The sequence below is a fragment of the Lygodium microphyllum genome, chromosome 2, assembly GCF_053477565.2.
Source record: "Lygodium microphyllum isolate KBCC chromosome 2, Lygodium_microphyllum_v1.1.10, whole genome shotgun sequence".
Classification (NCBI taxonomy): domain Eukaryota; kingdom Viridiplantae; phylum Streptophyta; class Polypodiopsida; order Schizaeales; family Lygodiaceae; genus Lygodium; species Lygodium microphyllum.
In genome coordinates this window covers 156,051,805-156,077,882 of record NC_141136.1, presented here as the reverse complement: position 1 = coordinate 156,077,882, position 26,078 = coordinate 156,051,805, and the positions used below count along the sequence as shown (strand labels likewise).

The window sequence follows — 26,078 nt, the reverse complement described above, 5'->3', positions numbered from 1 at the left end:
TCAATTTTTAAATACTGAAAAGTAATCTAATAATTATTTCAATGCCCAAAAAAATAATCTGACGGGCCAATAATTAAGTTGGATAGGCAACTTCCATTCGTGTCTTTGTGCCATCTTTGACTATCAGATTGGTGTTAGGTACCATTAAACACTACTTCTCTAGTGTCACCAACTGATACTTATGGCCAAATGAATGACCTAGGCCAATAACTGGCACTGGATACCACCAAGTACCCGTGCAGCATAACCTATAGTAACTTTGCCTTTGACATCCCGTGATTTTCTTGGGTCCCGGGCTCGTAAATTTACTCTTACCCCAGTTGTACCTCACATGTGCAACATTTATTTAATCATGTGATTAAAAATTAATCCATATGTTAAGTGAGGTTTTAAAAATACATGTCCTCATGACAACCTTTCCCCCCGGTTGAAATCCTTGCGATTGCACTGCCAAATGCATCAAAAGCAAAGTACTACATTGAAATTTCCATAGGGCATCATAGTCAACACAACATTGCACATTGCTGTTTAACCATTCTTTATGCCCAACATATGCTGAAAATTACCAGCCAACATAGCATAACATAAGACTCACAAAGAATCTCAAAAACATTGCCAGATTATCATGTGACATGTCCATTTCTCATGAGCTCAACTCATCTGGCAAAATCAAACCATAGTATAGCGAAAATTAAGCATAAATCATGGCATCATAACATATGCTATTGTCCATGGAACTAGATGTAAACCGTTGAAAATTGAGCATAAACTGATCATAAACTGAGCACTTACTGATCTTAGAACTGATCACAAACTGCTGCAAATGTGACCCCAAACTGATCACAAACTCATTGCAAAAATTGACCAGCAATCAGTGCAAAAGCTAATGCACAACTGATCCAAAAAGTGACCATAAACGGTTCTCAAGCTGATAAAAAACTAAGCTGAAACTGATAAGAATTTTTATCTCAAAATTGAGGCAAAATTCATGCTAAAGTGATCATAAGCTGATGCAAAAGTATAGTTCTAGTGCCCGGGTGAAACTCATACTCATCTGCATACATCTCACAGTGACTAGTACACTAAGTAGTGATCTCATGGAAAACATACTGTCAGCGCAGTACCTTGGATGCATACTGAATACATCCGAGATTCACTACATACGAGAGCTATCCATAATTGGAGGAGGGGAAGTGCTATCTCCCCCTTGAGCATCAGGCAATACTCCGGACCCTTGCTTTGCTGAAACCGACGGAGCCCGAACTAAAGTCGGCTCTAACTGAAAGGCATCTAGGTAAAGCTGCAACAACTGAGGATGATCTGCCAAGTCATTCTTTTCCATCCATTTGTCATCCATTGGTAATAATTCTGAAATTTCAGCAAGTATCTCTTGGAAACTTTACCTTTGACCTTTCTTTCCTTATGTGTCAAAATCTGCTCAGGTACCAAAATCTCATCTAGCTCCTCAACCTCAGGCTGAATTTCAGCAGACATATCCTCTGGCACATCACCATGAAAAGGCCTCAATAAACTGACATGAAAGGCATTGTGTATCCGCCAATGTGGAGGTAATTTCAGCCGACATGCCACATCGCTAATATTCTCCAACACCTGGAAGGGCCCATAGTATCTCATTCTTAACTTCGGATACAATCTTTCTCTTCCTTTTATCTTTTTCAGCCTTGCCTTCTCAAAATGCAGCAATACATAATCACCCTGTGCAAACTGCAAAGCACGTTTGTGACGATCAGCTGCCCTCTTTTTCTTTTCTTGTGATCTTTGAAGAGCATATTTTATCTTTGTATAGGCTACATCCAAGTTTTCCACATAACGATCAGCCTTAAAGATCTTATCCTTAGTTTGAGAATAGGTGATACCTTCTTGCCACCCTCAACCACCTCAAATGGAGCTTTGTCCGTAGAACTATGCACTATGTTGTTGTAAGCAAACTCAACCAAGGGCAAATAGTGCTCCCACTGTGTCTTGTGGTCTGAAACATTGCACCTCAAAAGATCCAACACTGTGGAATTTGCTTCCTCAAACTGACCATCTGTGTGCGGATGGAAGGATGATGAGAATTTCAACGTGGTACCTATATTCTCAAACAAGCCCTTAAAATAAATTGGTCATCCGGGGGTCTCGATTACTAATGATCGACTCTGGCATACCATGATACTAAAATATGTGCTACAAAAACAATCGTGCCATATGATCAACTTTTATTTTCTTCCTTATCGGAATGAAATGGACTTGTTTGCTACACCTGCAAATGATAGTCCATATCTCATCATTCCCTATAGGTGTCTTAGGAAGCTCAAAAATAAAGTCCATTGCAATGCTTTGCCAAGGCCTATTTGGAATAGGTAAGGGCTGTAACAAACCCGGCATCTTTTGCCTATCATGCTTTAACTTTTGGTATACGATGCATGTCTTAACAAACTGTTCTACATCATGCCTTAAAGCCGGCCAATAAAAGAAATGCTCCACTGCCTTGACCGTGGCATTAATACCTCTGTGTCCTGCATATGGAGGAGCATGACTTTTAGTGATAACTCTAGGCCTTAACTGCTTTGTGACACATAGTCGTCTATGCATCATCAGAAATCCATCTCTTAGCACAAAGTGTCTTTGACTTTGTCCATTGTAAAGCTGATCATAAACATTAGCAAAGTCCGAATCAGCAACATATTGCTCTTTCATGGCATCCAACTCAGTGTGATAAAACATGTCGAGAGCTGAAATTTGTGGCTTACGTGACAGTGCATCAGCCACAACATTCTTTTTACCATCAATATGTACAATCTGAAAATGAAACATAGAGAGAAAATTTGCCAATCTCATATGCTTCTCTGACAACTTTGCCTGCGTCATAAAGTACATCAAAGTTTGATGGTCTGTTTGCATTGTAAAATCAACCCCCAACAAATAATATTTCCACGTAGATAGTGCATGAATTACAGCTAAGAGCTCTTTCTCATAGATTTGCAAATTCTTTTCTGCACCGTGGAGAATTCGGCTCTCATAAGCCACAACTCGACTGTCTTGCATAAGAACAGCCCCAATGCTGTTACCACATGCATCACATTGAACTATGAATGACTTCCTTAGATCGGGCAACACAAGCACAAAATCTGAAGTCATATTTTTCTTTAACTTTTCAAATGTTGAAATTTCCATTGTTGTCCATCTAAATGGCATATCCTTCTTTTGCAAGGCATGCAATGGAGATGCAATTTCAGCAAACCTGCATACATACTTTCTGTAGTAAGAACATAAATCCAAGAAGTTGTGGATCTCATGCACATTCCTCAAAGGTGGCCATGATCGTATTGCTTCAACCTTTGTAGAGTCTATGCAAATACCATTAGCCGATACAATATTCCCCAAAAAGTGGATTTCATGCAAGAAGATTTCACTTTTCTTGTTATTGATAACCAGCCTATGGTCACGCAGTTCGTTGAACACAATGTCCAAGTGTTTTCTATGCTCTGCCTCGTACTTTGAATAGACAATCACGTCATTAAACAAAATGCCCACAAATCCTCTATGTGGCTTGAAGATACGATCCATCATCTGATTAAAAGTGGTAGGGGCATTCGTAAGTCCAAAAGGCATAACAAGAAACTCATACAATCCAAAAGATGTCCTAAAAGTTGTCTTAGGCACATCTTCTGGTCTAATGCGTATTTATGATACCCACTTTTCAAATCTATACGGCTAAATATGGCTGCCCCTTGCAATCTATCCATAACATCATCGATCCGAGGAATCAAAAAGCGATTCTTGTCGAATCTTGTTCAGAGCACGATAATCAATGTACATATGCCATGAACCATCCTTTTTCTACACCAAAAGCACTGGAGAACAAAAAGGAGACGAGCTGGGCTGAATCAACCCTTTTTCTAACAGCTCATTTACCTGACTCATAATCTCCTCCTGTTGGGCTGCACTCTCTGTAGGGTGGCTTATTAGGTGGGCTACTTCTAGGGATAAGATCTATGCCATGATCTTCTAGCCTTTCAGGCGGTAGCTTGAGAGAAGCAATGAGCATACATTTTCAGAAATGACATGCGATCCTTCTCTAACTTAGACATGTTCCCAACATTCTCACTATCATCTTTATCCTTAGTAAAAACCAAGTATGCTGAAAGATGATTTTTCATTACTTTGGAAATGGCAGTTGTAGATACAACAGGGACATATTCACCTTTTAACTTTACATCAAGTGTGAGTACCTTTCCCTTATGTTGAATAGTGATCTTTTTTGCACGAGAATCAATCATTGCATGCATACGGTGACACCATGGCATACCAAGCAATACATCACAACCCTCAAGTGGAGCAATGAAGATCAATTGTCTTGTACTTCATTTCAACAAGTTAGCCCAAGCTTGCTGCCATTTACATTTATTTTGAGAAAATTCTTCTATGGTTTTATACATATCCAAGGTGTATACCTATAAGACATAACCATATGTTTTGCATTAATGACTGCTGTAATTTTAGCCATAGCAAGAGCAACAATCAACCCATCAAATAGCTATGAAATGTAGTCAGTTGCAATCAAAACCACATTTTTTCTAAGCTCTTTTCTAAATTTATGTATATACGACATTTCAATCGCAGCATGTCTCAACCCTCTTGAATCTTCTCAAACTATTTATTGTCCATACATGAAAACTAGCAAAAAAAAAACCCCTTTAGTTCGCTGTCCACATATTGTTATATATGCAATCGGAAGTTTTCCAATGAGCAGTGTGACAGGCTCTGCATGGCCTTTACATGCCATTCCAACTTTCCCCATGGGTCGCATCTCATACTCTCTGATGCCTAGACGGGCGGCCATGTCAACAGAGATGAAGTTGGCTCGTGCACCATTATCAAAGAAAATCAATGCATGCTGATCCCTAATTTTTCCCCATGCTCTGCACAACTCAGTAGCATCATCATTGGGCTGATCACTAACAACATTGAGCACCAATCCCATTGATATTTTGGGCTTCTTTCCTTTAGAATCTCTTTGATTTTTTGATTTTCCAGCTTGCTGCCTATTGGGACAGTCCCTTGCAATGTGACTCTCCTGTTCACAAATAAAACATTTATTTGCAGCCATCAATTCGCTACGTCGTGCCAATGTTTTCAAGCTCTTTCTTTGTTGTTTTGGCCTCTTTTCAGGCTGATTTTCAGATCTGCCCCGTTTCTCAGCCTTAAACAACTTTTTATTCAGCTTCTCCCCACTCTCTAGGAAGTCCGATTCCTTCCCACACAGCAAAGCATCGGTTGTAGCAGCAGTCTCTATAAGCTGAGACATGCTAGACACGGTGGATTTAATGCAAAAATCCCTGATTTCTTTGGGCAGCCCACAAACATATTTTTCCACTTGCTCATGAAGGGATATGGGGGCGATAAGAAGTAATAGGCAGCAATGCATTCCAAGACTTCTTATTATATTGCTCCAAATTCTTACATTCCTTAGCATCCAGCTTATTCCAAGCTGTCATGATGTCCACCTCAAAGGTACTTGTCAACCAATTCGATGCAAACATTTGCTTGAATTGTACCCACGTTGACGATGAAACCAGCCTTCCTTCTTGGAATGGGTGGTGATAACCTGATTTAAGAGTTAATTACAACAATAAATAAATGCACATAGAATGAAATACACACTTTACCATAACATTCTTGGACAGTAGACTCCCTGTTGGCCCCAAAACTGGCGCCCCTTGTGGTATTTCTTTAGCTTCATTCAATTGGAAGGAGTACAACTTGAGATTCTTCAATCTCCTCTTGCTAACCAATTGCTCTTGTTGTCATAAATGACCAGCAAGCCTTTAGGGTCATTTGCCCCTTGATTCACCCAAGACTTCTTTTCCAATTTGACCCTTGGCTGGCCAAATGCTGCCCCAAATCAATTCGGGATGGGTTGGCTCCTGAAATCCCTTGATAAATTATCAGCTGCTGATTTCAGTCCTTTGAGCCTTCAATCTCTGGCACGGATCCCAAGGTGGTTGCTAAACCCTAATTTTTGCCCTAAATTAGGGTTTACTGCAGAAATTACAGATAAGCCCACCAAAAATGGCTGAGATCTCCTCCAAACGGCTAAGAATTGCTGAGAATGGCTGAGGATAGGTTGAAGGAGATGAGAGAATGCTGTAGAGAGAAAATTCTGAGATTTGTCACAAAGAACTGGTCAAAATCAGCTTCTGCCCTGCTGTACCAGCCCCAAACGGATGCACCAACAACAATAGGAGCATCAGAGACTGATCTTCAGGAGAAGGTGCATCAGCAGCAATTGCCAGCTTCCCAAGGTCAAGAATATGCAATGTCCATCACCAAAATGGTCTCCAATGGCTGGAAAATGGCCCCAAAAGCTGGCAGCAACAGTTCAACACCTCTTTCCAACAGTTCCAAAGTGAATAAACGAGGTTTCCCTCTCCCTTCAGCCCTATTTCGCCTTTCCCTCACTTGCACGGGAAAGTTTTGCCAAGTGGCAGCTTTCTTAATCCATTTTTAGCAATTTCCAGCCATTTAATTAATTTTCAGAATTAATTAATTCTGAAAAGTAATTCAGCCCTTAATCCATGCCCAAAAAATTGACCGTGCCCATCCAAAAATTAATTGGCTAGGCCATTTGTGTGAGAGTGGAGGTAGGATTGATGCTCAGCACAGAAAACAGTAGACAGTAGAGAGTGAAGCACGACGCCCAATGCAATAGATTGAAAGAGTGTAAACTGAAAGTACAAGGTACAACCCTTAAACCTTAGGGTTATAGGGGGGTATTCGCACCCGAACACGGTAAGTGCCCGTGAGTGTGTGTCATAAGCACATACGAAATAATACCATAAGTTTGGGGGAAAACCTCTCCTACCGAGAGTAAAAAGTGCCCCAGTGTCCTACTGATCACCGACACTCCGATGTGAGCGTAGGCGTAAGTGAGGCGTGAGCGAAATACCCAACAAGCCCCCCTGGAGTGAAAAGTGATCAAGTGTACAAGGATCATCCGCCACCAAAGGAGATCAAATTTAAAGCATGGCGAAATGCTTGAAATTTCTCACGAGGAAGAGCTTTGGTGAAGATGTCTGCCACATTATTGGTGGTAGGACAATAGACAAGATTGATTTCACCTGCATGTAGCCTCTCTCTGACAAAGTGATAATGTATCTCAATGTGTTTCGTGCGTGTATGAAACACTGGGCTCCGTGCCACTGCAATGGCACTCTGACTGTCAGTGAACAAAGGAGTAGGCTCTGTAACAGATACATCTAGATCAGCAAGCAACCGTCTAATCCATACGCATTCAATTGTGGTAGTGAAAGCTACCTTGTATTCAGCTTCACATGACGATGTGGCAACAGTGGACTGTTTCTTGCTAAGCCAAGATATGCAAGACGAGCCAAGAAAGAAACAATTGCCACTAGTGGAGTGACGTGAATCATAATCACCAGCCCAATCAGAATCACTGTAAGCATGTAACTGCAGTGGTCCTCCCTTGGCATAAAGCAATCCAAGAGATCTAGTACCTTGCAAGTAACGGAAGACATACTTAACAGCTTGCCAATGTGACATGTGTGGCTGATGCATATATTTGCTCAGGGCTGAAACTGCAAACTGTATGTCTGGCCTAGTGTTGCATAAGCAAATAAGACATCCAACTGCCAGAGCATGTGTGTATATCAAACAAATCACTGCCATCGTGTAATGACAGTTTAAGTCCAGGTTCCATTGGTGTACAAACTGGCTTGCAATCCTGTAAGCCAAACTTCTCAAGAAGTTTACGAATGTATCTTGACTGTGATAACCCAATACCTGTAGCATCATGTATGAACTGAATGCCCAAGTAATAATGCAAAGACCCCAAGTTTGACATGTCAAAAGTTTGCTGCAAATTTTGTTTAAATGCTGAAATCTGATCAGCATGTGTCCCTGTAAGAAAAAGATCATCAACGTAAAGATAAATGATCAGCATGGATCCCCCCTCTTTACATACGTAAAGGGTAGACTCAGATGAGCTGTTTATGAACCCTTGGTTAAGCAAGAAAGCATCTATCTTTGCATACCAAGCTCTAGGAGCTTGTTTCAAACCATACAAAGCTTTTTTCAGCTTGCATACCAAGTGTTCCAAGCCCTCAACTGCAAAACCAATGGGCTATTGTACATATACTTCCTCATGAAGTTCCCCATGTAAAAATGCAGTTTTAATATCCAACTGATGCACAGTCCATCCATAAAGCCAAAGCAACCATAGACCTGATGGTCGTCATACGGGAGGTAGGAGCAAATGTCTCCTCATAGTCAATGCCTTTTTTCTGTGCATAGCCTTTAGCTACAAGCCTTGCCTTGTATTTGTCAATGGATCCATTTGCATTCCGTTTCAGCTTGTAGACCCATTTTGTTCCAATGGCTTTCTTCCCAAATGGCAAAGACACCAAATTCCATGTTTGATTCTTAGTGATAGAATCCAATTCAGCTTTCATTGCTGCCATCCAGTGCACACTCTGTTGTGCATTCTCAAAACATTCAGGCTCCTCATCATCGAAGGTGCTTCCTGCCATAACAAACTCCATGGTATGTGCAGTATCATGCATACGAGTGCCTTCGAGTACGACCAGCCATGGGTGCATCCAAATGACTATCTTTCATAGTCTGTAAATACCATCTAGGCATTTGTCTTGCCTCCTGACTGTGCATAAGCTCTTGCTGAATTTCAGTTTCAGCACTTTGCTGAATATTCAGATCAGCCAATGGCTGATTTTCTGCATTTTCCAAAGGAGTAGCTGGCTGAACATTGAGTTCACTTACTAAAACTCCAGCTGAATCACCAAATATAATGGGCAGCAGCCCTTCAAATACATCACGGGCAGCCTGATATGTATCTAAACCAGCCAGGGACAATTCTGATTTTTCATCAAATAGTATATCCCTATTGACAAACACCTTTTTAGAAACAGGATCATAGAGTCTGTAGCCTTTGCTCTCACTGCTATATCCCATAAAAATGCATTTGACAGCCTTGTTATTCAACTTTTTCTTGAGTACCTTTGGAATATGTTCATATGCAAGGCACCCAAAGGTACGAAAGTGTCCAATAGAAGGTTTCTGGCTGTTCCAAGCCTCAAAAGGTGTAATTTTCTTCAATGCTTTGGTGGGGCATCTGTTCAAAACATGGCAAGCACACGTGACAGCTTCCATCCAGAAACTGTGAGGCAAGCTCTTTGCCTTCAGCATACATCTGGCCATCTCCATGAGTGACCGATTCTTTCTCTCTGCAACCCCATTTTGCTGTGGAGTATAAGCAATAGTGTACTGATGGACAATGCTCTTCTGCTTCAAAAAAGAATTCAGCATAGAGGATATGTATTCCCCCCCTCGGTCCGAATGGAGAGTCTTAATTTTACAACCAGACTGGTTTTCAACAAGTGCAAGAAAAGCCAAGAATGCATCATACACTTTTGACTTTTTGACCAAAGAGTAGACCCAGCAAAATCGAGTGAAGTCATCAATAAAAGTCACAAAATAGTAACATCCTCCCAATGACTTTGTCTGCATAGGTTCACATATACCTGAATGCACTAACTGCAACCTGGCTGTTGCTCTAAAAGCAACATCACGGGGAAACGAAAAACGATGCATTTTTCCCAAAATACATCCTTCGCATAAGTGCTCAGGAGGTCTCTCTAGTAGAGGTAATCCATCTAGCATTTGCGTACACTATAAGAGCATCAAGCTGCCAAAGTTCACATGCCCCATCCTAGCATAGCAGGAGTAAGAGTGGATGCCAAGTATGCTGACTGATCAATTGAAAGAGCATCCAACTCGTATAACCCATGACATAAAGTGCCTGCCAAGACCAAAGTCATGTGTTCTTTGTCTCTAACCATGCATCGGTCATCATCAAATGTGACATGCAATCCGCAACGTGCCAAAGAAGAGATAGAGAGCAAATTCTTCTTTATGCTTAGCACAAATAAAGCATCTTGTAGCGGAGGATAGAGCCATCAATGGCTGTGAGCACAATCTTCCCAATACCTCTAACAGGGTATGATGCATTGTTGGCACACTGTACAGACTTGCCAACTGGAGCTGCATGAACAGATGCAAATAAATCTCTGTGAGATGTAGTATGCCTAAAAGCACCACTGTTAAAAAACCAAGTGTCTGCATCCTCAGTAGAGCTAAATGCTCGGTCTGCCCAAGAGGTGTCATAAGTGCATGTGTAAAAACAATAGTCCCTGTCTGCAACAAAGGACGCGGACTCAGTAGCAGTGGAAGGAGCATCAGAAACAACCATTCCTGACTCCTTTTTCTTCTCTTTGGCGACGTGCTTTCTGCACTTAATGATGTAGTGGCTGGGCTTTTTGCAATAATGGCATTTTTCCTTTTTGGCTTGTGTCCCCCCTTGTTTTTTGTTTGCCTGGGATGTGCCAGAAGTCCCAGAACTCTGCGGAGCATTCTTCGCTTGGTTGCCTTTGCCCTTCCGTCTAGCTATAAAAGCCTGCTTAGAGGCTATAGCATCCACACCACTATTCCTCCGTGTTTGCTCCTCCTCTAGAAGCAAACTGACTAACTGAAGAAAAGTGATCGGCTGTGCGGCAATCCTCATTGTGAGGTTTAAGGCCGTATGAAAAGCCAAGTACGAAGGAGGTAATGAGTTCAAAGTGGTGGATATTATCTGTGCATCTGAATAGCACTCATCAACATTCACGAGTTGCTTTCGCAAGTCCTGAATTTTGTTCAAGTGATCCTGAATAGAATCACCTTCATCCATTTTCAATGTCTCTAGCTCTTTCTTTAGGAAAGAGATGCGAGTCTTGTTCTTGCCTGTAAACATCTGCTTCAAAGTTAGCCAAGCTTCTCGTGAAGAAGTTGCTGAATGAATGTGGGGGATAATTGACCGTTGAATTGCCAATGCAATCAGCGACAAAGCCTGTGCATCCCGTGTATCCCATGCTTTTTGAGCTACTGTTCTTTGGGAAAGTGGCTGAAGTGGAGTAGGCTAAGGTACTCGTGGTGCACGTCCTCCTGGAGGAGGAGTAGCTGGAGCCACAACTCTAGGTCGAGCTTCTTCTCCACTGACATAATCCCAAAGATTTTTGGCCACAAGTACATTCTTCATCATGAAGGACCAAAGTGAATAGTTATTTCCATCCAGTCTGTCCTCCTTGGATACATAGGTGAAAACATCTCCTCCCTGATTTGCCATGATTTTTCAATTATCGAAAATGCAAAAGAGCAATGTCGAAGTAGAACTTCACTGGAAATCTGAAAAATTTCAGAAATTGCAGGAAATAACTTTCTACAATTAGTGTACAAAGATGCACTCTTTCAAATCTGTCTGTTATGCACGCAGTCCAACGTGGAATCAGTGTTCAGCAACACTGTACCAGCAAAATCCCCAAATTTTACTTGCCTTGGGTTTGCCAAAACAGTCTGTCAGCGACTGTAACTGCAGTGCGTATGCCAATGTTCCCAGAAAACATAAAAGGCCCAAAAATTTTGATGACTGTGTCCTGAAATTGCATTTAATGTGTCCCAGACACATTTCTGGATGTTGTGCCTGTTGCGTAAGAACCCCTGTTTGCAGAAATTGCAAGAGATTAAAATTTTTAAAAAATACAAAAAAAAAACGCAAAGCCGTTAGACACGTTTTTGATGGGTACTGGTTGACTGGCGTCAGGCGTCGTAGGCAAGCTGACGCATAGCGCTGGCGACTGACGGGTTACGGATGGTGCAGCAGTGGCGTGTCGTAGCTGACGGCTGACGGGTGACGTGGCGAACAGCACAGGGTCGCAGTCGACGGGTGCTGGCGGCGCTTCAGACGCGAAATAGCTGATGGGCTGTCTGGCGGTGTCATGTCTGATGAGTGGCTGGTTGACGACTGAAGTTAATGGGCGGGGCAGATTGGACTGACGTGGCAGATGGCGAATGGGCGGCTCAGGGGCTGCGTTTGCCTCAGACGCAGGCAACTGAAGACTGGCAGGGCACTGGTGTTGGGCGTGACGAGCAGGGTACTGACGGTGCAGACAGAGGAGCAAGGCGTCTCCTGAAGGTTGAGGTTGGACCTGAGCAGAAAGTCCCGAATGCTGAACGGAGCTGAGCTAAACAGAGCCAGTGCTGCTCTGATACCAAATGTGAGAGTGGAGGTAGGATCAAAGCTCTGCACAGAAAACAGTAGACAGTAGAGAGTGAAGCACGACACTCAATGCAATAGATTGAAAGAGTGTAAACTGAAAGTACAAGGTGCAACCCTTAAACCTTGGGGTTGTAGGGGAGTGTTTACACCTGAATACGGTAAGTGCCCGTGAGTGTGTGTCATAAGCACATACGAAATAATACCATAAGTTTGGGGGAAAAAACCTCTCCTACTGAGAGTAAAAAGTGCCCCAGTGTCCTACTGATCACCGACACTCCGATGTGAGCGTAGGCGTAAGTGAGGTGTGAGTGAAATACCCAACAATTTGCAACCCAAAGTGGTCCCATGCATTAATTGACCCTTGGACAAGCATTAATCCATTAATTAATGCCTAGTCCCTAGTGTCACCACACTGACACTTAATGGCTAATTAATGGTTCTAGGGGCAAACTGACACAAAAATTCACCTAGAATCTAACAAGTGTTAACTTGTTACAACTTTTACCTTTGACATCCATATTTTTCACAAGGTCCTTCGGCCTTCAACTGTAAAAAAGTAGCTTGCACCTCACATGTGCAACACATGTGCATCTTTTAATTGCACATTTGATTAATCCTTTAATCAAATGTCAATTAAACATTTGATTAATCCTTTAATCAAATGTCAATTAAACATAAGCAAAGCATCAAATTTTCACGTCCTCGTGATAGACGGTGCTCTACCTTGCATCAAAAGAGTGGACCATCATTGTAATGCATTCCCTTTCAAGAAAGTGGCTGCCTTTCGAATCTTTAAGGACTCCTTGAAGTTCCCCCTTGAATAGGCTGCATCAAACTGCTGAATGAAAGTCAAAGCTTTCAGCCTATCTTGTACACCGTTGAAGGACTCAAACTTCACTCCTTTTCCACCCTCATCATAGTCTTTTGCTGCCCCTTTGGGTGTCAAGTTGTCATACATTGACTGCTGCAAAAAGGGTACTTTTGCTGAATTTACATCAAAACCAACGCCAAACGGAGCATTTGCATGACCAACATTCATTCCTTGAGTCCCATAAGCATTCGGGGGTGGAGATGTAGTACCAAATATGCTACTTTGTGCCCCAGGCATCAAGTCAATGCTACCATACATAGGGTTTTGCATATTTCCAGCCATACGCGAATACATTGGGCCTTGCACACCATGTATTGGTTGCTGTATACCATAGGGTACCATAGGGATTTGTGCCATACATTCCCATATGCGGTCCTTGTCCAACCATAGCATGAAAAATTGTGCTTCCACCAAAATATCCTGGCTGCCCTAGCATAGCATGCATGTCCGGCTGTCCAAAATCCATTGGATTGGCACTTTCATGATGGCCTTGCATTTGCATTCCTTGTCCCATAGGTACCAATTGTTTTATTTCATTAGCATCTTTGGGAGTTTCAAATGAAGGGTTTGGCATTAACTTTGGTGCATCTTGCTGTCCCGATGGTGTAGAAGACATCTTCTTCTTCTTGCCTTGCTGTCCTTCTTTGGAGCATTCAAAAATTGGGTAAATTGAGGATCCTTTGCCAATTCAACATAGAGATTTGCTGTTGTCCTCATCCGATTCTTGAATTGGTCATCCAATTCCTCTTCACTTTGCTGGTCATCAGCCTCCTTATGCCCTGAAGGCCGTGTATCTTGCCCAACAGCAACATTTTCAGCTTGCTGTCCATGGTCTGAGCCTTGTCCAAGGTCAGGCATTGCATTTCCTTCGTTCCCATGTGACCATGCATACTGAGAGGCATCATCATTGCTTGAATACATCTTACTGTATGAAGACATATTGCTGTAATTTCTCATCTGAGAGTAAAAATCAGCACTAGCACAAAGCTTTGGCTTGCAATTGGGTGCCTTGGGCCCACCTAATCAAGGGATTCAGTGGTATCCTGGCAATGGAACCAAGTAACCAGCCTTCCTTCTGTGGATGGGTGGTAAATCTGTGATTACAACTTAATTACAGCAGCAAACAATTAATGCAAATCTGAAAATACAAATTTACCTATTGATCTTGGACAATGCACACCCGATTGGCCCCAAAATTGGCGCCCCTTTCGGTATTTCTTTAGCTTTATTGAAGAAGAAGTTGATTTACAATGGGATTCTCCTGATCCCCTTTGCAATCCAAACTTCCCTTGTTGTCCAAAGTGACCAGCAAGTCTTCAATCTATTTTTCCCCTTGATTTGGGCACTTAATTTGCCTTCACCCGCTTTGTTGGAGATGGAAAATGCCCCAAATTCAATTGTTGGCTAGTCTTTCACTTGAATTTAGTTGAAATTTACATTCAGCCTTGTTGAATCCAAGTTTTGGAGCTTCCAATTTCTGGCACGCTTCCCAAGGTTGTTGCTAAACCCTAATTTTTGCTGTAAATTAGGGTTTACAGTAGAGAAATTTGCAATTGCTTAGCCTCCAAGGGTCCAAATGCTGAGATCTTCGGAGCAAGGCTGTGAAATGACTGGGAGATGAGAGAGAAAACTGTAGAGAGAAAATTCAGAGTTTTGTCGCGAAGAATGACTGAAAATCAGTCAAATGCAGCTGCTACCTTGCCACAACAGCTTGTAGATGCAAATAACTAAAGAAAATTAGTCATTTACTGCTGTTGCCATGTCTCAATAGCTTGTAGATGTTGTTATCTATTGTTAATTGGTCTTCTTGTGCCCTTGGCTACCTCAGAAGGTCCTCCAATGGTTGCAAATCAGACCAGCAGTATCTCCTTCCTTTCTCTTGCAGGCTGAATACACTCAAAATGCCTTTCTCCAACCTCTAAAGACGTTTTTCAGTCTTGCATGGGCATTTTTGACAAGTGGTAGCCTTCCCAAATGGTTTTTCCAGCATTATCCATAATTAAATATTAATTTTCAGTATTTAAATACTGAAAATTAATCTAATAATTATTTCGATGCCCTGAAAAATAATCTGACTGGCCAATAATTAAGTTGGCAAGGCAACTTCCATTCCCGAGTGTCTTTGCGCCATCTTTAACCATCAGATTGGCATTAGGTATTGGCGTTAGATACTATTAAACACCACTTCTCTAGTGTCACCAATTGATACTTATGGCCAAATGAATGACCTAGGCCAACAACTGGCATTGGATACCACCAAGTACCTGTGCAGCATAACCTTTAGTAACTTTTGCCTTTGACATCCCGTGATTTTCTTGGGTCTCGGGCACGTAAATTTACTCTAACCCCGGTTGTATCTCACATGTGCAACATTTACTTAATCATGTGATTAAAAATTAATCAACATGCTAAGTGAGGTTACAAAAATACATGTCCTCATGGTAGCTCGCCTTTGATATTAGTCAAAAAATGACATGCCAAGCATCTAGTGCTTGACGATGTTGTTACGAGTGATCAACATTGATCGCGATGTTCTTGATATCAACATCAAGGGGTGTTTTTTATCTCGATAATTTTTTAAAAATATATTTTAAAAAATTAATATAAAAATAAAAATTAAAATCATAATTAGGTGATTGGAATCAGATGCTAGTCATGCTCGCGTGAGGGCAAATAAAACAAGGACACGGCATGCAGGAGTGCGAGAGACCTGCTGATCTATCTTCTAGAGATCCAAATAAAGCTCCCTAAATATTTGCACCTCCTCGAAGTTTCACTTGTAGGTGTGCTAGTGGAGAGCTTCAGTGAATCCATATTCACCAATACATTTAAAGGGTGAAAAACTTAGATCAAACAAATGAAACTTCTCTAAATATATTTCATAATTCATGAATAAACTTTAAAGTTGTAAACTAAAAATTATAAAAATTGGATATAGGATACTTGTCTTGTCATAAACATCTCATGCATATTGTGTAGCATGTGTAAATTGGAGAGACAATAAATTAGTTGCTTCAATTGCCGCGTGCTAAGCTTATTACAAATTTTAGTGTTAACGAGGGAATAGATGGACCAATATCTCTCACGTGCACTCGACAAACAATCCTAAACCATATGAAGAGAAAATAAGTTTAAACTTCAAACTTGTAAGTTATAACTAGAATCAAATAAAACAAGAGAAGAGATTTTTAAACCTCTGTAAGAATGCATAAGGCCACTCTTTGGAGGTGGGGTAATTTGTAGCCAAATGACCTCTACCAAAAAGGGGCTTTACCAATGATTCCCGCTTCCAACAAATGGTAGATGCGAAAGCGGTGCCCCCTTGATTGTTATAATTAATGAGCTCTTGGAGGAAGACATCATGGTGCTCTTTTGCCAAAGCCTTTGGAAGCAAAATATTGTGATCAGCAAGGACATTGGCATCCATGAAGAGAGGGTTTTTTGAAGGCAAGATATAAGAGTGCCACGAATCTATGTATGGGTTGCTTCATCCACTCCCATCTCTTTTTTGTCAAAAAGAGAATATCATCTCTTTTAGGGGTGGTATCTAAGATGTCACTACAATAGGTGTAAAAGGATAGAGATTTAGAGGTGAAATTTGAAAAGAAAGAGAGTGAGACAATGTGAATTATAAATTCTAAAACTAAAAAGAAGTAGGAATCATTTAAAAAAAAAAGAAAATAAAAAGAATACCACAAAGAAAAGGCCACCCTATCCAAGATGGTCAATAATTGTATTTCCTCCATCGCATCCCTTGGATCTGCATCTTCTTCGGCATGTTGTCACATCTAGGGACATTAAGAGCTCTCACATGTTTGTTGTGTGTTTTGATGGGGGAGGCAGCTCTTCTAGAGCATGCATCTCATTTCTAGTTGGTTTTTAGGTGTTCACATTGGCTGAGGTTTATTTCCAGCCTACATTTCTTTTTCAATGGTTTTACAATACATTCACACCACACAAATTGTGGCAACCAGATTTATGATGGTGACAGCATTTTCCCATTATTTTATTGCTGTGGGCCAGCATTTATTGCACTTGTTTGACCAGGTTGGCCAATTTTTGGCATTTCTCCCTGGCTGGTCATTGTCGTTTGCAGGTTTTCAGCACTCTTCGACATCCGGGTGCTCCTCTGTCTTCTGGTGTTGCCATCTGTCATTAGCCTGATCTGGTGCCCTCATTAACGCCTTGGGCTGCATGTGGGGACTGATCAGTCCTCCCTATATTCAGCATTCCTTTAGAGTTCAGCACAGATTTTCTTCTTCCATTCTATTCTTCCATTACAGTCTTTCTCTTCCCTTTTCTCTCTGTGTTCACGTTTCCTCTTCCGTTGTGCACCCTCACAATAGCTTGGGTCATGGAAAGTCTCCGTGGTTATGGATATAAGGATTTTCAGGTCACAGACAGAGACTCTGTTCATGGAGAGAGTCCCTGGTTATGGATGTAAGAATTTTCAGGGGAGTCACTTATTTCTCATCGTTGGCAGACAATTAAGCAGGATTTCTACTCTTCTTGTGGAGCTGCAGCCATTGGAATCCTTGGATGTGCTTCAACACCATTTATATGACTGCTTTGCTAGGTTGATTTAATCAAGGGACTTGAATTGCATCATCTTTTTATGGATAATAGTCACCATTGAAGGAAAAAAGAAACGTCTCTGTCTTATTTTATTCTTCGGCCTAAAGTGCAAAGCGTATGTTTTTACTCTTGGAAATTTGTGGTTGGATTTTTCAGGTCACTGGAAGAAGAGACAGAGCAAAATCTTTACCCTTCAAAGTACAATCCTCAGGTGAATGGGGATATTCTGGTTCAAACTCTGATTTTCCAAAAATATCTGCACAGTTTCTTGCTCCCTGTTATGCAATAAACAAGTAAGCTGGTATTAAGATATATCTTTTCTTTTAGTTTTTGGGTGGGTGCATGAAATTCTCTACTTCCTGACTTGCATGTCAATACCATTATGCTGGATTGGCATTGTAGGATAGAGATTCCTGTGAATCTTCCTTTTCTTGGGGAGAAGATCTGGGAAGTTTGGATTTGCTCATTTAATGTTCCCTTGGCTCCTGGGAAGACTCGTTCTATTGTCTGCAGTGCACGGAACTTTTTTCGTTTCCTTATGCCTGGCTCCTCTTGGTGGCAGGTATTTTGCATTGTCCCCACTTTATCAGTCTTTTCTACATGAATGACTGTTTTGGCGTTGTTGAACTTTTGCATTTGTATGTAATTGATTATTTCTCACTTCCTAATAACTGTGTAGTAACATATTTTTGAAGTTATTCTCTGTTTGGTTCTTTTACATTAAATGCTAGTTTGTGTCATAAGTTAATAGTTTTTCATCTCAGTTTTTATGCACCCATTCTGGTGTGCCACTTGTGCTGTTAGACACTTGTTTTGAAAAGATCTTTTGCTCGTCATCTTTGACCATTACTAAGGGCTTCCAGTCTGCAATGTGCTTATGGTTTCATCTAAAGTGCATGAAGGTCGATTCAGTCAACCATGGGTAACCTGTGTGCATGAAACTCAGTTTTGCAACCATAAATTATCTAGTTAAGGGAGCTTCAACCACATTAGATGTGGGTCACCATTTAAAGAGTTGGTGCTTAGTCGATTTCTGCAAAGATTCAAGTGAAGCTCATCATTGTCGTTCCACTAAGCCTATATGTAAGATCCATGCTGTATGGACTGTGATGCCTCTGAAAATCCTTTTCGCTCTTAATCCCCTTCTTCTTTCACTAATGGTTCCCATGAAAATTGACACAGTTCATCCAGGATACAGGCCCTGCTTATTTGTTGTGACTAAACATACACCTATTTGTGGAGTAGTTTATTTCGTGGCCCATATGTGCATAGTTTCAGTGAAGCAGTGTCAATCCTGGTTAAATTCTTCTGTACAATTCGATTCGGCAGTTCTAATTCTTGGGTTGTATATGAGTGCTGCACAATATTGTCTGGTACCTTACAGTATACTATATAATTTATGATGCTAAGGTTACTGTTCAGTATTGCCCACCAGAAATTTTGGAAGTGTCAACCAGAATGATGATTGCAGAGTAATAAAGGATTACAACATAATTTGTTAATCCTTTTGTAAGACCCATCTTTCAATTATGTTTTGATGTGTATCGATACATAATTTTGTCATTTTGAGAAGTATTTTATGCATTGCACAAACCTTAAACTTTGGCTTTACACTGTTGGGTCAATCAACATTGTCACAGGCTATGTTATCATTTACAATTAGAGAGAGAGAGAGAGAGAGGTTGATAAATTTACAAAAAAAAGAGAGGCTGATAAAATAAGTGACATACTACCAGGGTAGCCACTCGATTGAGAGAGAGAGAGAGAGAGAGAGAGAGAGAGAGAGAGAGAGATGAAACGAAATGAAATGATATATTAACGTCTACAAAGGCCAAAATGACCTATGAGACCATGAGTTACAATCATGTGTATGATGGTACAACTGTCTGGGCAAAATATGTAGCACAAAGCAAAACAAGAAAGGAAACTAACTATGGCTATGTGTAAAACATAGAGCTCTATCTAGTAACAATGAGCCCCAAGTGGTACAATCTCATGTGGGTATGGAGGGCCTAGCTCTAGCCCAAGCAATAATCCCTATATCCGCCTATGAAGGTGTCGCCGGTGTCTGTGTCGAGGCCTAGGACGTTTGGATCAGCTAAGCTGAACGGCTCGATCAATTAGTACTCCTTGTTTGTGTGTGGATTGTGGCGGTGAGAGAGGCTCTTGTGTGGACTATGGCTGTAACTGTATTGAAGTCTTCTGAGTCTCCTTTGCAAAGAAGTCTGTGAGCTGCCTCTGTGGAGGGTCTCGGTGTCTTGGAGCAGCTGTACTCCTGAGGCGCATGTCATGAAGCCATCGTATCTCAAGAAGAAAGAGGCCAAGGCATTGCTGATCTGTAAAATCCATGATTTTGGATAGTGGTCCAAATCCATCTGTAAAAAGATAGTGGAAACGACCATGGACCTCATAATACGCTGGGCAACGCCAGATATAATACTCCTCTATCTCTGGCTCTAATTGTCATATCTGGCATATGCGCTCCTCTGATAGGATGGATCTATATCTGCCAGTCTCAATCTCTAGCTGATGTGAGGAGGTGTGCAACTGGCCAATAGTACATCTAATCCCATGGGAAAGGTGGGTGTCCATGTATCTCGGGCGAGCAATAAATCAATCATCTGTAGTATGAAGGAAATGCTCGCGGTAGAAAGCCGTCTTTGTCTTTAGCTCCTGCCTTGGCATTAACCATGTCCACCTGACATCCAACTGGGTAAGATCCATTTTGATGATCTTGCGAATCTCTAACCTGCTCAGATCAAGAGATGGTGCATGAAAGGAGTACTGGAAGGGGGGTAACTTGTCCATGCTAAAGCCACGCAGCTTAAACCAGGCCGACATTTGTGCATACCAACATGAAGTATCACCCTCTCTAGCAAGCTGCTTGGAGGACTTAAGGGCCAACCGTGCATACATGTGTGTGGGTGAGTCCCATAGGCTATGTATGTATGTGACCGATCGGGTGAGGGCCTCTACCACAATTGGTGTAGCTGCTAGCTCAGCTCTGATGATCTCATGTGGCATTGAGACCTTATATCTGATCATCCTGGATATCATGGACACTAGGGGTTTCTCCATCGACCTCCATCCGTCATAAGTGCGCCCTAATCTGCTACGGTGGTCAAGACTTGGCCCCCATATCTGTACTCCATAAAGTAGTGTGGATGTGACCAGTGTATCGAAGAGCCATAGCTTGGTGCGGGGTTCTTGGAATTGCACTTATGAGCACATCCTCTCCAAACCACCTAGTGCTGTGTATCCGCGAGTCAGTCTAGTGTCTGTTATCTCTCGCATAGAAAAGGTGGGCCTTGTGAATAAGACTCCCAGGTATGTATAAGAATCCACATACTCCAACTCCTCAGATCCATATGTGAATTTAGGTGCTGATCTCCTGACCCACTATGGTGTAGTATTAAATACCATCACCTTGGTTTTACCAAGGTTCACTGAAAGCCCATTGTCCAAAGTATAGGAGTGTAATGCATCCAAGTGTCTCTGTAGACCCTCTGGAGAGTCGGCTATCAATACAATGTCATCTGCATACAATAGGTAGGAGAGAGAGAGAGAGAGAGAGAGAGAGAGAGAGAGAGAGAGAGAGAGAGAGAAGGGGGGGTGAGGGAGGGGGGATGTGGCAAGCTGGCAATTGAGCCTTTGGGTTCATAATTTCAGAGATTCCTCAGCCAGGAGGAGGCTCTCGTCCTCCTCAAGAGGAGAGAAATGAGCAGTTTCAGTATACACTTTCTCAGGCTAATAGCCTGATGAGTGATTATATTCATGCAAATGAAGGGAAAGCAACTAGTTTGTAGAGGGTGAACATGCCATGGAAGTTTTGGGGGATAGGCATAGTGTTACAGCTAATTGTAGCCTTTCATGAGAGGGCTGTCATATTCTATATCATAAGCTGAACTCCCCTCATTGCCTGCATTTGGGCATTATCAAGGTTCTTTCTCACACCTCGGAAGTTGGTGTCTACATCATGCATCACATTCTTTTTGTTCTTGGATGGACAACTGGTTCATATTGAGGAGTAAAGGAAGGCTCATCATGGAAGGCATCAAAATCTTCTCACCATTATTTAGCTCTTTAGATTTCTTTTATCATTTTATGTTTTAGATGTATTCAGAGATGCTGCTGAACTTGAGGGAAGGTGTTAAAGTATATACAAGCTCACAGCTCTTCATTAAGGTGTGAAGGACGGTTTTTGTTTATCAAAGGTCAAGGATAATATTAAAAGATAACATGATGTAAACCTATGTGCATAAGGTCACACATTTGACTTATGAATACACTCTTGATGGTGCACAACACATGGTATGGTAATTGAAAAAGTCTCCTTCAATCAAGGAAAAATTTTTGATTACCACTTTTGTAGGATGCAGTTTTGCACTTACCCACACCTATTCTATTTGGATGGAAGTGATAAACTTTTCGTTGCATCTTTGGTGCCTTCTTCCTTTAGTCTTGCACTCATCGTCGCTGCAAGTCTTTGTGGAGTCTTACTCAGCATCTCAAAATAGAAATAAAAATTTCCATTTTTCACCATTATCCAACTTATTAAATTAATTTTGAGAATATTACTTTTGAAAATTAATTTAATAATTATTCTAGTGCTCAAAAAATTAATTTCACCATTAAATAATTAAATTAATTAATAATGCCTAGTCTCTAATGTCACCTCCGACATTAGTGGCTAATAAATTAGTCTAGGCCCGAATTTGACACTAGATACAACCTAGTGCTTGTCAGATATAGCTTTCTACAACTTTGTCTTTGGCACCAAATGATATCTCAAGCTCCTAGGTTTCATGCTATGAAATTATTGACGTGCACCTCACATGTGCAAGTCAACTTTGCACATTTGAATAACTTTTAATCAAATGCTAAGCAAATGAATAAAATTTCACGTCCTCGTGATAGACCGCTCTCTTGGAATCCTTGCAATTGTCCTTGATTGCACTGCAATGTGCCAAAGCAAAACATACCGACTGAAATTTTCCAAAAGGTGTCATAGTAAAAACAACATTGGTCACTATTGTTGAACCATGCTAATGCCAAACACTAGCTGAAAAATTCCAAGTAGCATAGATAAAACACGAGACTCTTAAACAATCCAATGCTTTTTGCTAGAAACCCATAGAATGCATTTCCATGTAGCATATCTCAATTGTTGTGGCCAAACAACCATAGCAAAGCATAAACTAAGCATAAACCATGGATGAATAGTCAATGGCATTCATAAAATATGCTGCTGTCAACAAAACCAGCTGAATACCATTGGAAATTGATGATCATTCATTGAAAACCGGCAACCGATAATCAATCTTTGATGATCATAGATTGATGCAAACTAATGCATATTGATGCAAATATATAGTTTCAAAGCTGCAATGAGAACCATACCCATCTGCATACCAACTCCAATGACTAGTATACTGAATAGTAACCTCATGGTAGACATATTGTTCGCACAATACCTTGGATGCATGCTGAATATATCTCAGATCCACTGTACACGAGAGCTGTCCATTATTGGAGGAGTGGAAGTGCTATCTTCCTCGTGAGCATTAGAAAATGCTTTGGACCCTTGCTCTATTGAACTTGACTGAGCCCAATCAAAGTTGGCTCTAATTGAAAAGCCTTGAGGTAAAGCTGCAACAACTAAGGATGGTCTGCCAAGTCATCTACTTTCATCCAGTTAGCATCCATTGGCAAATAGTTTTGAAAATTTACAAAATTGAAATACGTTCTAGAAACTTTACCTCTAATTTTTCTCTCTTTATGTGCCAAAATTTACCTGGGTACCAAAATTTGATCTAGCTCCTCAACCTCTGGCTGAATTTCGGTAGATACATCCTTAGGCACATCACCATGAAAAGGTCTTAACAAGCTTACATGAAAGGCATTGTGTATCTGTCTATGTGGAGCTTATTCCAGCCTATAAGCAACATGATTGATTCTCTCCAACACCTAAAAAGATCCATAGTATCTCATACTCAACTTTGGATATAATCTTTGTACCTTTCATATTTTTCAGCCTTGCCTTTTCAAAATGCATCAACACATAATCGCCCTTTGCAAATTGCAAAGCATATCTATGGCAATCAATTGCATTTTTTTGTTTCTCTTGAGACCTTTGAAGAGTATACTTAACCTTTGCATAGGTTGCATCCATGTTTTCTACATATCGATCAGCCTCATCTTGTTCTTTGTGTGCAGAATAGGGGGACACTTTCTTGCTACCTTCCACAATCTTAAATGGAGCTTTGCCATTATATGCAAACTTTACCAAAGGCAAATATTGCTTCTACTATGACTTATGCTCAGATATATAGCATCTCAAGAGATCAAGCTTTGTAGAATTTGCCTCTTCTGATTGACTAAGTATTTGCAGATGGAAGAACAAAGAAGATTTTAGCATGATACCCGTATTTTTAGATAGACCCTTCCAAAATAAATTGGACATCTGAGGATCTCGATTACTTATGATTAACTTTGGTATGCCATGATACTTAAACACATATTATTAAAATAAGCATACCATATGATCGGTCTTATTTTTTTCCTTACCATTGGAATGAAATGGGACTGCTTAATGAACTTGCAAGTAATGGTCCATATCCCATCATTTGCTGTAGGTGTCCTAGAAGATCAAAGAAATCCAAAGCAATGCTCTGCAAGGCCCATTTTGGAATAGACAAGGGTTGCAATAAACCTGACATCTTTTGCCTATCATACTTCAATTTTTGATATACAATGCATGTCCTGACAAATAGCTCAATATTGTGTCTCAAGGCCTCAAGAGCTTTATGACACACAATTGTGCATGCATCATTAGAAAACCATCTCTAAGCATAAAGTGCTCATGCCTTTGGCCATTACAAAGCTGATCATATACTTTCACAAAGTCGAAATCAACAGTATAGTAATCTTTCATGGCATCCAACTCAATGTGATATATCATAGTGACAGTTGAAATGTGAGGCTCATGTGACAATGCATCAACCACTACGTTTTTCTTCCCATCTATGGTTTTGAGTTAAGAAATAGCGCAATGTGTGATAGCTGGTCTTCACTATGAGATTAGCCTCTAAAAGATGGTGTTTTCATATTGAAAGTGCATGAATTACAACAAGAAATTTTTTTTCATAAATTTGCAAATTCCTTTTTGCACCATGGAGAACACAACTCCCATATGCCACAACTTGGCCATCTTGCATTAAAATAGCCTCTGTAATTTTTCCATGTGCATGACACTGAACAACAAATGACTTCCTTAGATCAGGCAACACAAGCACAGGATCTGAAGCCATATTTTCCTTTAACTTCTCAAATGCTGAAATTTCCATTTCTGTCCACTTAAAAGGCACATCTTTCTTTTGCAAAACATACAATGGAGATGTAATTTCAGCAAAACTGTATATATACTTCTTGTAATAGGAGCATAGACCCAGAAAGTGGTGGATCTCATGTACGTTTCTCAAAGGTGGCTATGAACGTATTACCTTAATCTTTGGAGGGTCCATATGAATACCATTAGCCAATACACTGTGTCCCAAAAAGTGGATCTCATGCAGGAAAAATTTACTCTTCTTGTCATTAATGACTAGCCTATGCTGTCCAAATCCTTTCTAGCTTCATTCTTTGAGTAGCTAATCACATCATCAAAGAATGTGCCCACAAGTCCCCTATGTGGCTTGAAGATGCATCTGCCATCCATCATTTGATTAAAAGTGACAGGAGCATACGTAAGTCCAAAAGACATGACAAGAAACTCATACAACCCAAAAGATGTCCTCAAAGTTGTCTCAAACACATCCTCCAATCTAATGCGAATTTGATGATACACACTTTTCAAATCTATACAGTTGAATATGGCTGCCCCATGTAATCTATCCATAACATCATTGATCCAAGGGATTGAAAACTGATTCTTTATTGTGATTTTATTTAAATCATAATAGTCAATGCACATATGCCATGAACCATCCTTTTTTTACACCAAAAGCACTAGAGAACAAAAGGGAGATGAGCTGTGCTAAATCAAATCCTTTTCCAATAGCTCATTTACCTAACTCATTCTCTTCTCTTGTTGGGCTGCACTTATTGTGTAGGGTGGCTTATCAGGTGGGCTACTTCCAAGGATAAGATCTATACCATGATTTTCTGGCCTATTAGGCAGTAGCCACCATGGAAGTGACTAAGAGAAGTAATCAACATACATTTTCAGAAATGAAATGCGATCCTTGTGTAACTTTGACATGTTTCCAACATTTATATTATCAACCTTATTCTTAGTAAAAACCAAGTATGCTGAAAGGTGATTTTTCATTACTTTGGAAATGGCAGAGCTGATACAATAGGGACAGATTGCCCTTTCAACTTTACATTCAAAGTATGGGCCTTATCCTTATGTTGAATAGTGATCACTTAAGCATGTGAATCAATCATTGTGTTGAATAGTGATCACTTAAGCATGTGAATCAATCATTGCATTCACATGAT

The 26,078-nt window shown here is 40.7% G+C and overlaps 1 protein-coding gene across 1 annotated transcript in view; it reads left to right on the top strand.

The window, feature by feature from the left end:
* ACD1 (Pheophorbide a oxygenase family protein with Rieske 2Fe-2S domain-containing protein) overlaps window positions 1-26,078 on the top strand; it is a 63,270-nt gene that overhangs the window by 11,941 nt on the left and 25,251 nt on the right. Inside the window, exons 4-5 of the mRNA XM_087700154.1 lie at window positions 17,733-17,869; window positions 17,979-18,138. Of these exons, the coding sequence (XP_087556280.1) occupies window positions 17,733-17,869; window positions 17,979-18,138 (297 nt within the window). The remainder of the gene's footprint in view (window positions 1-17,732; window positions 17,870-17,978; window positions 18,139-26,078) is intronic.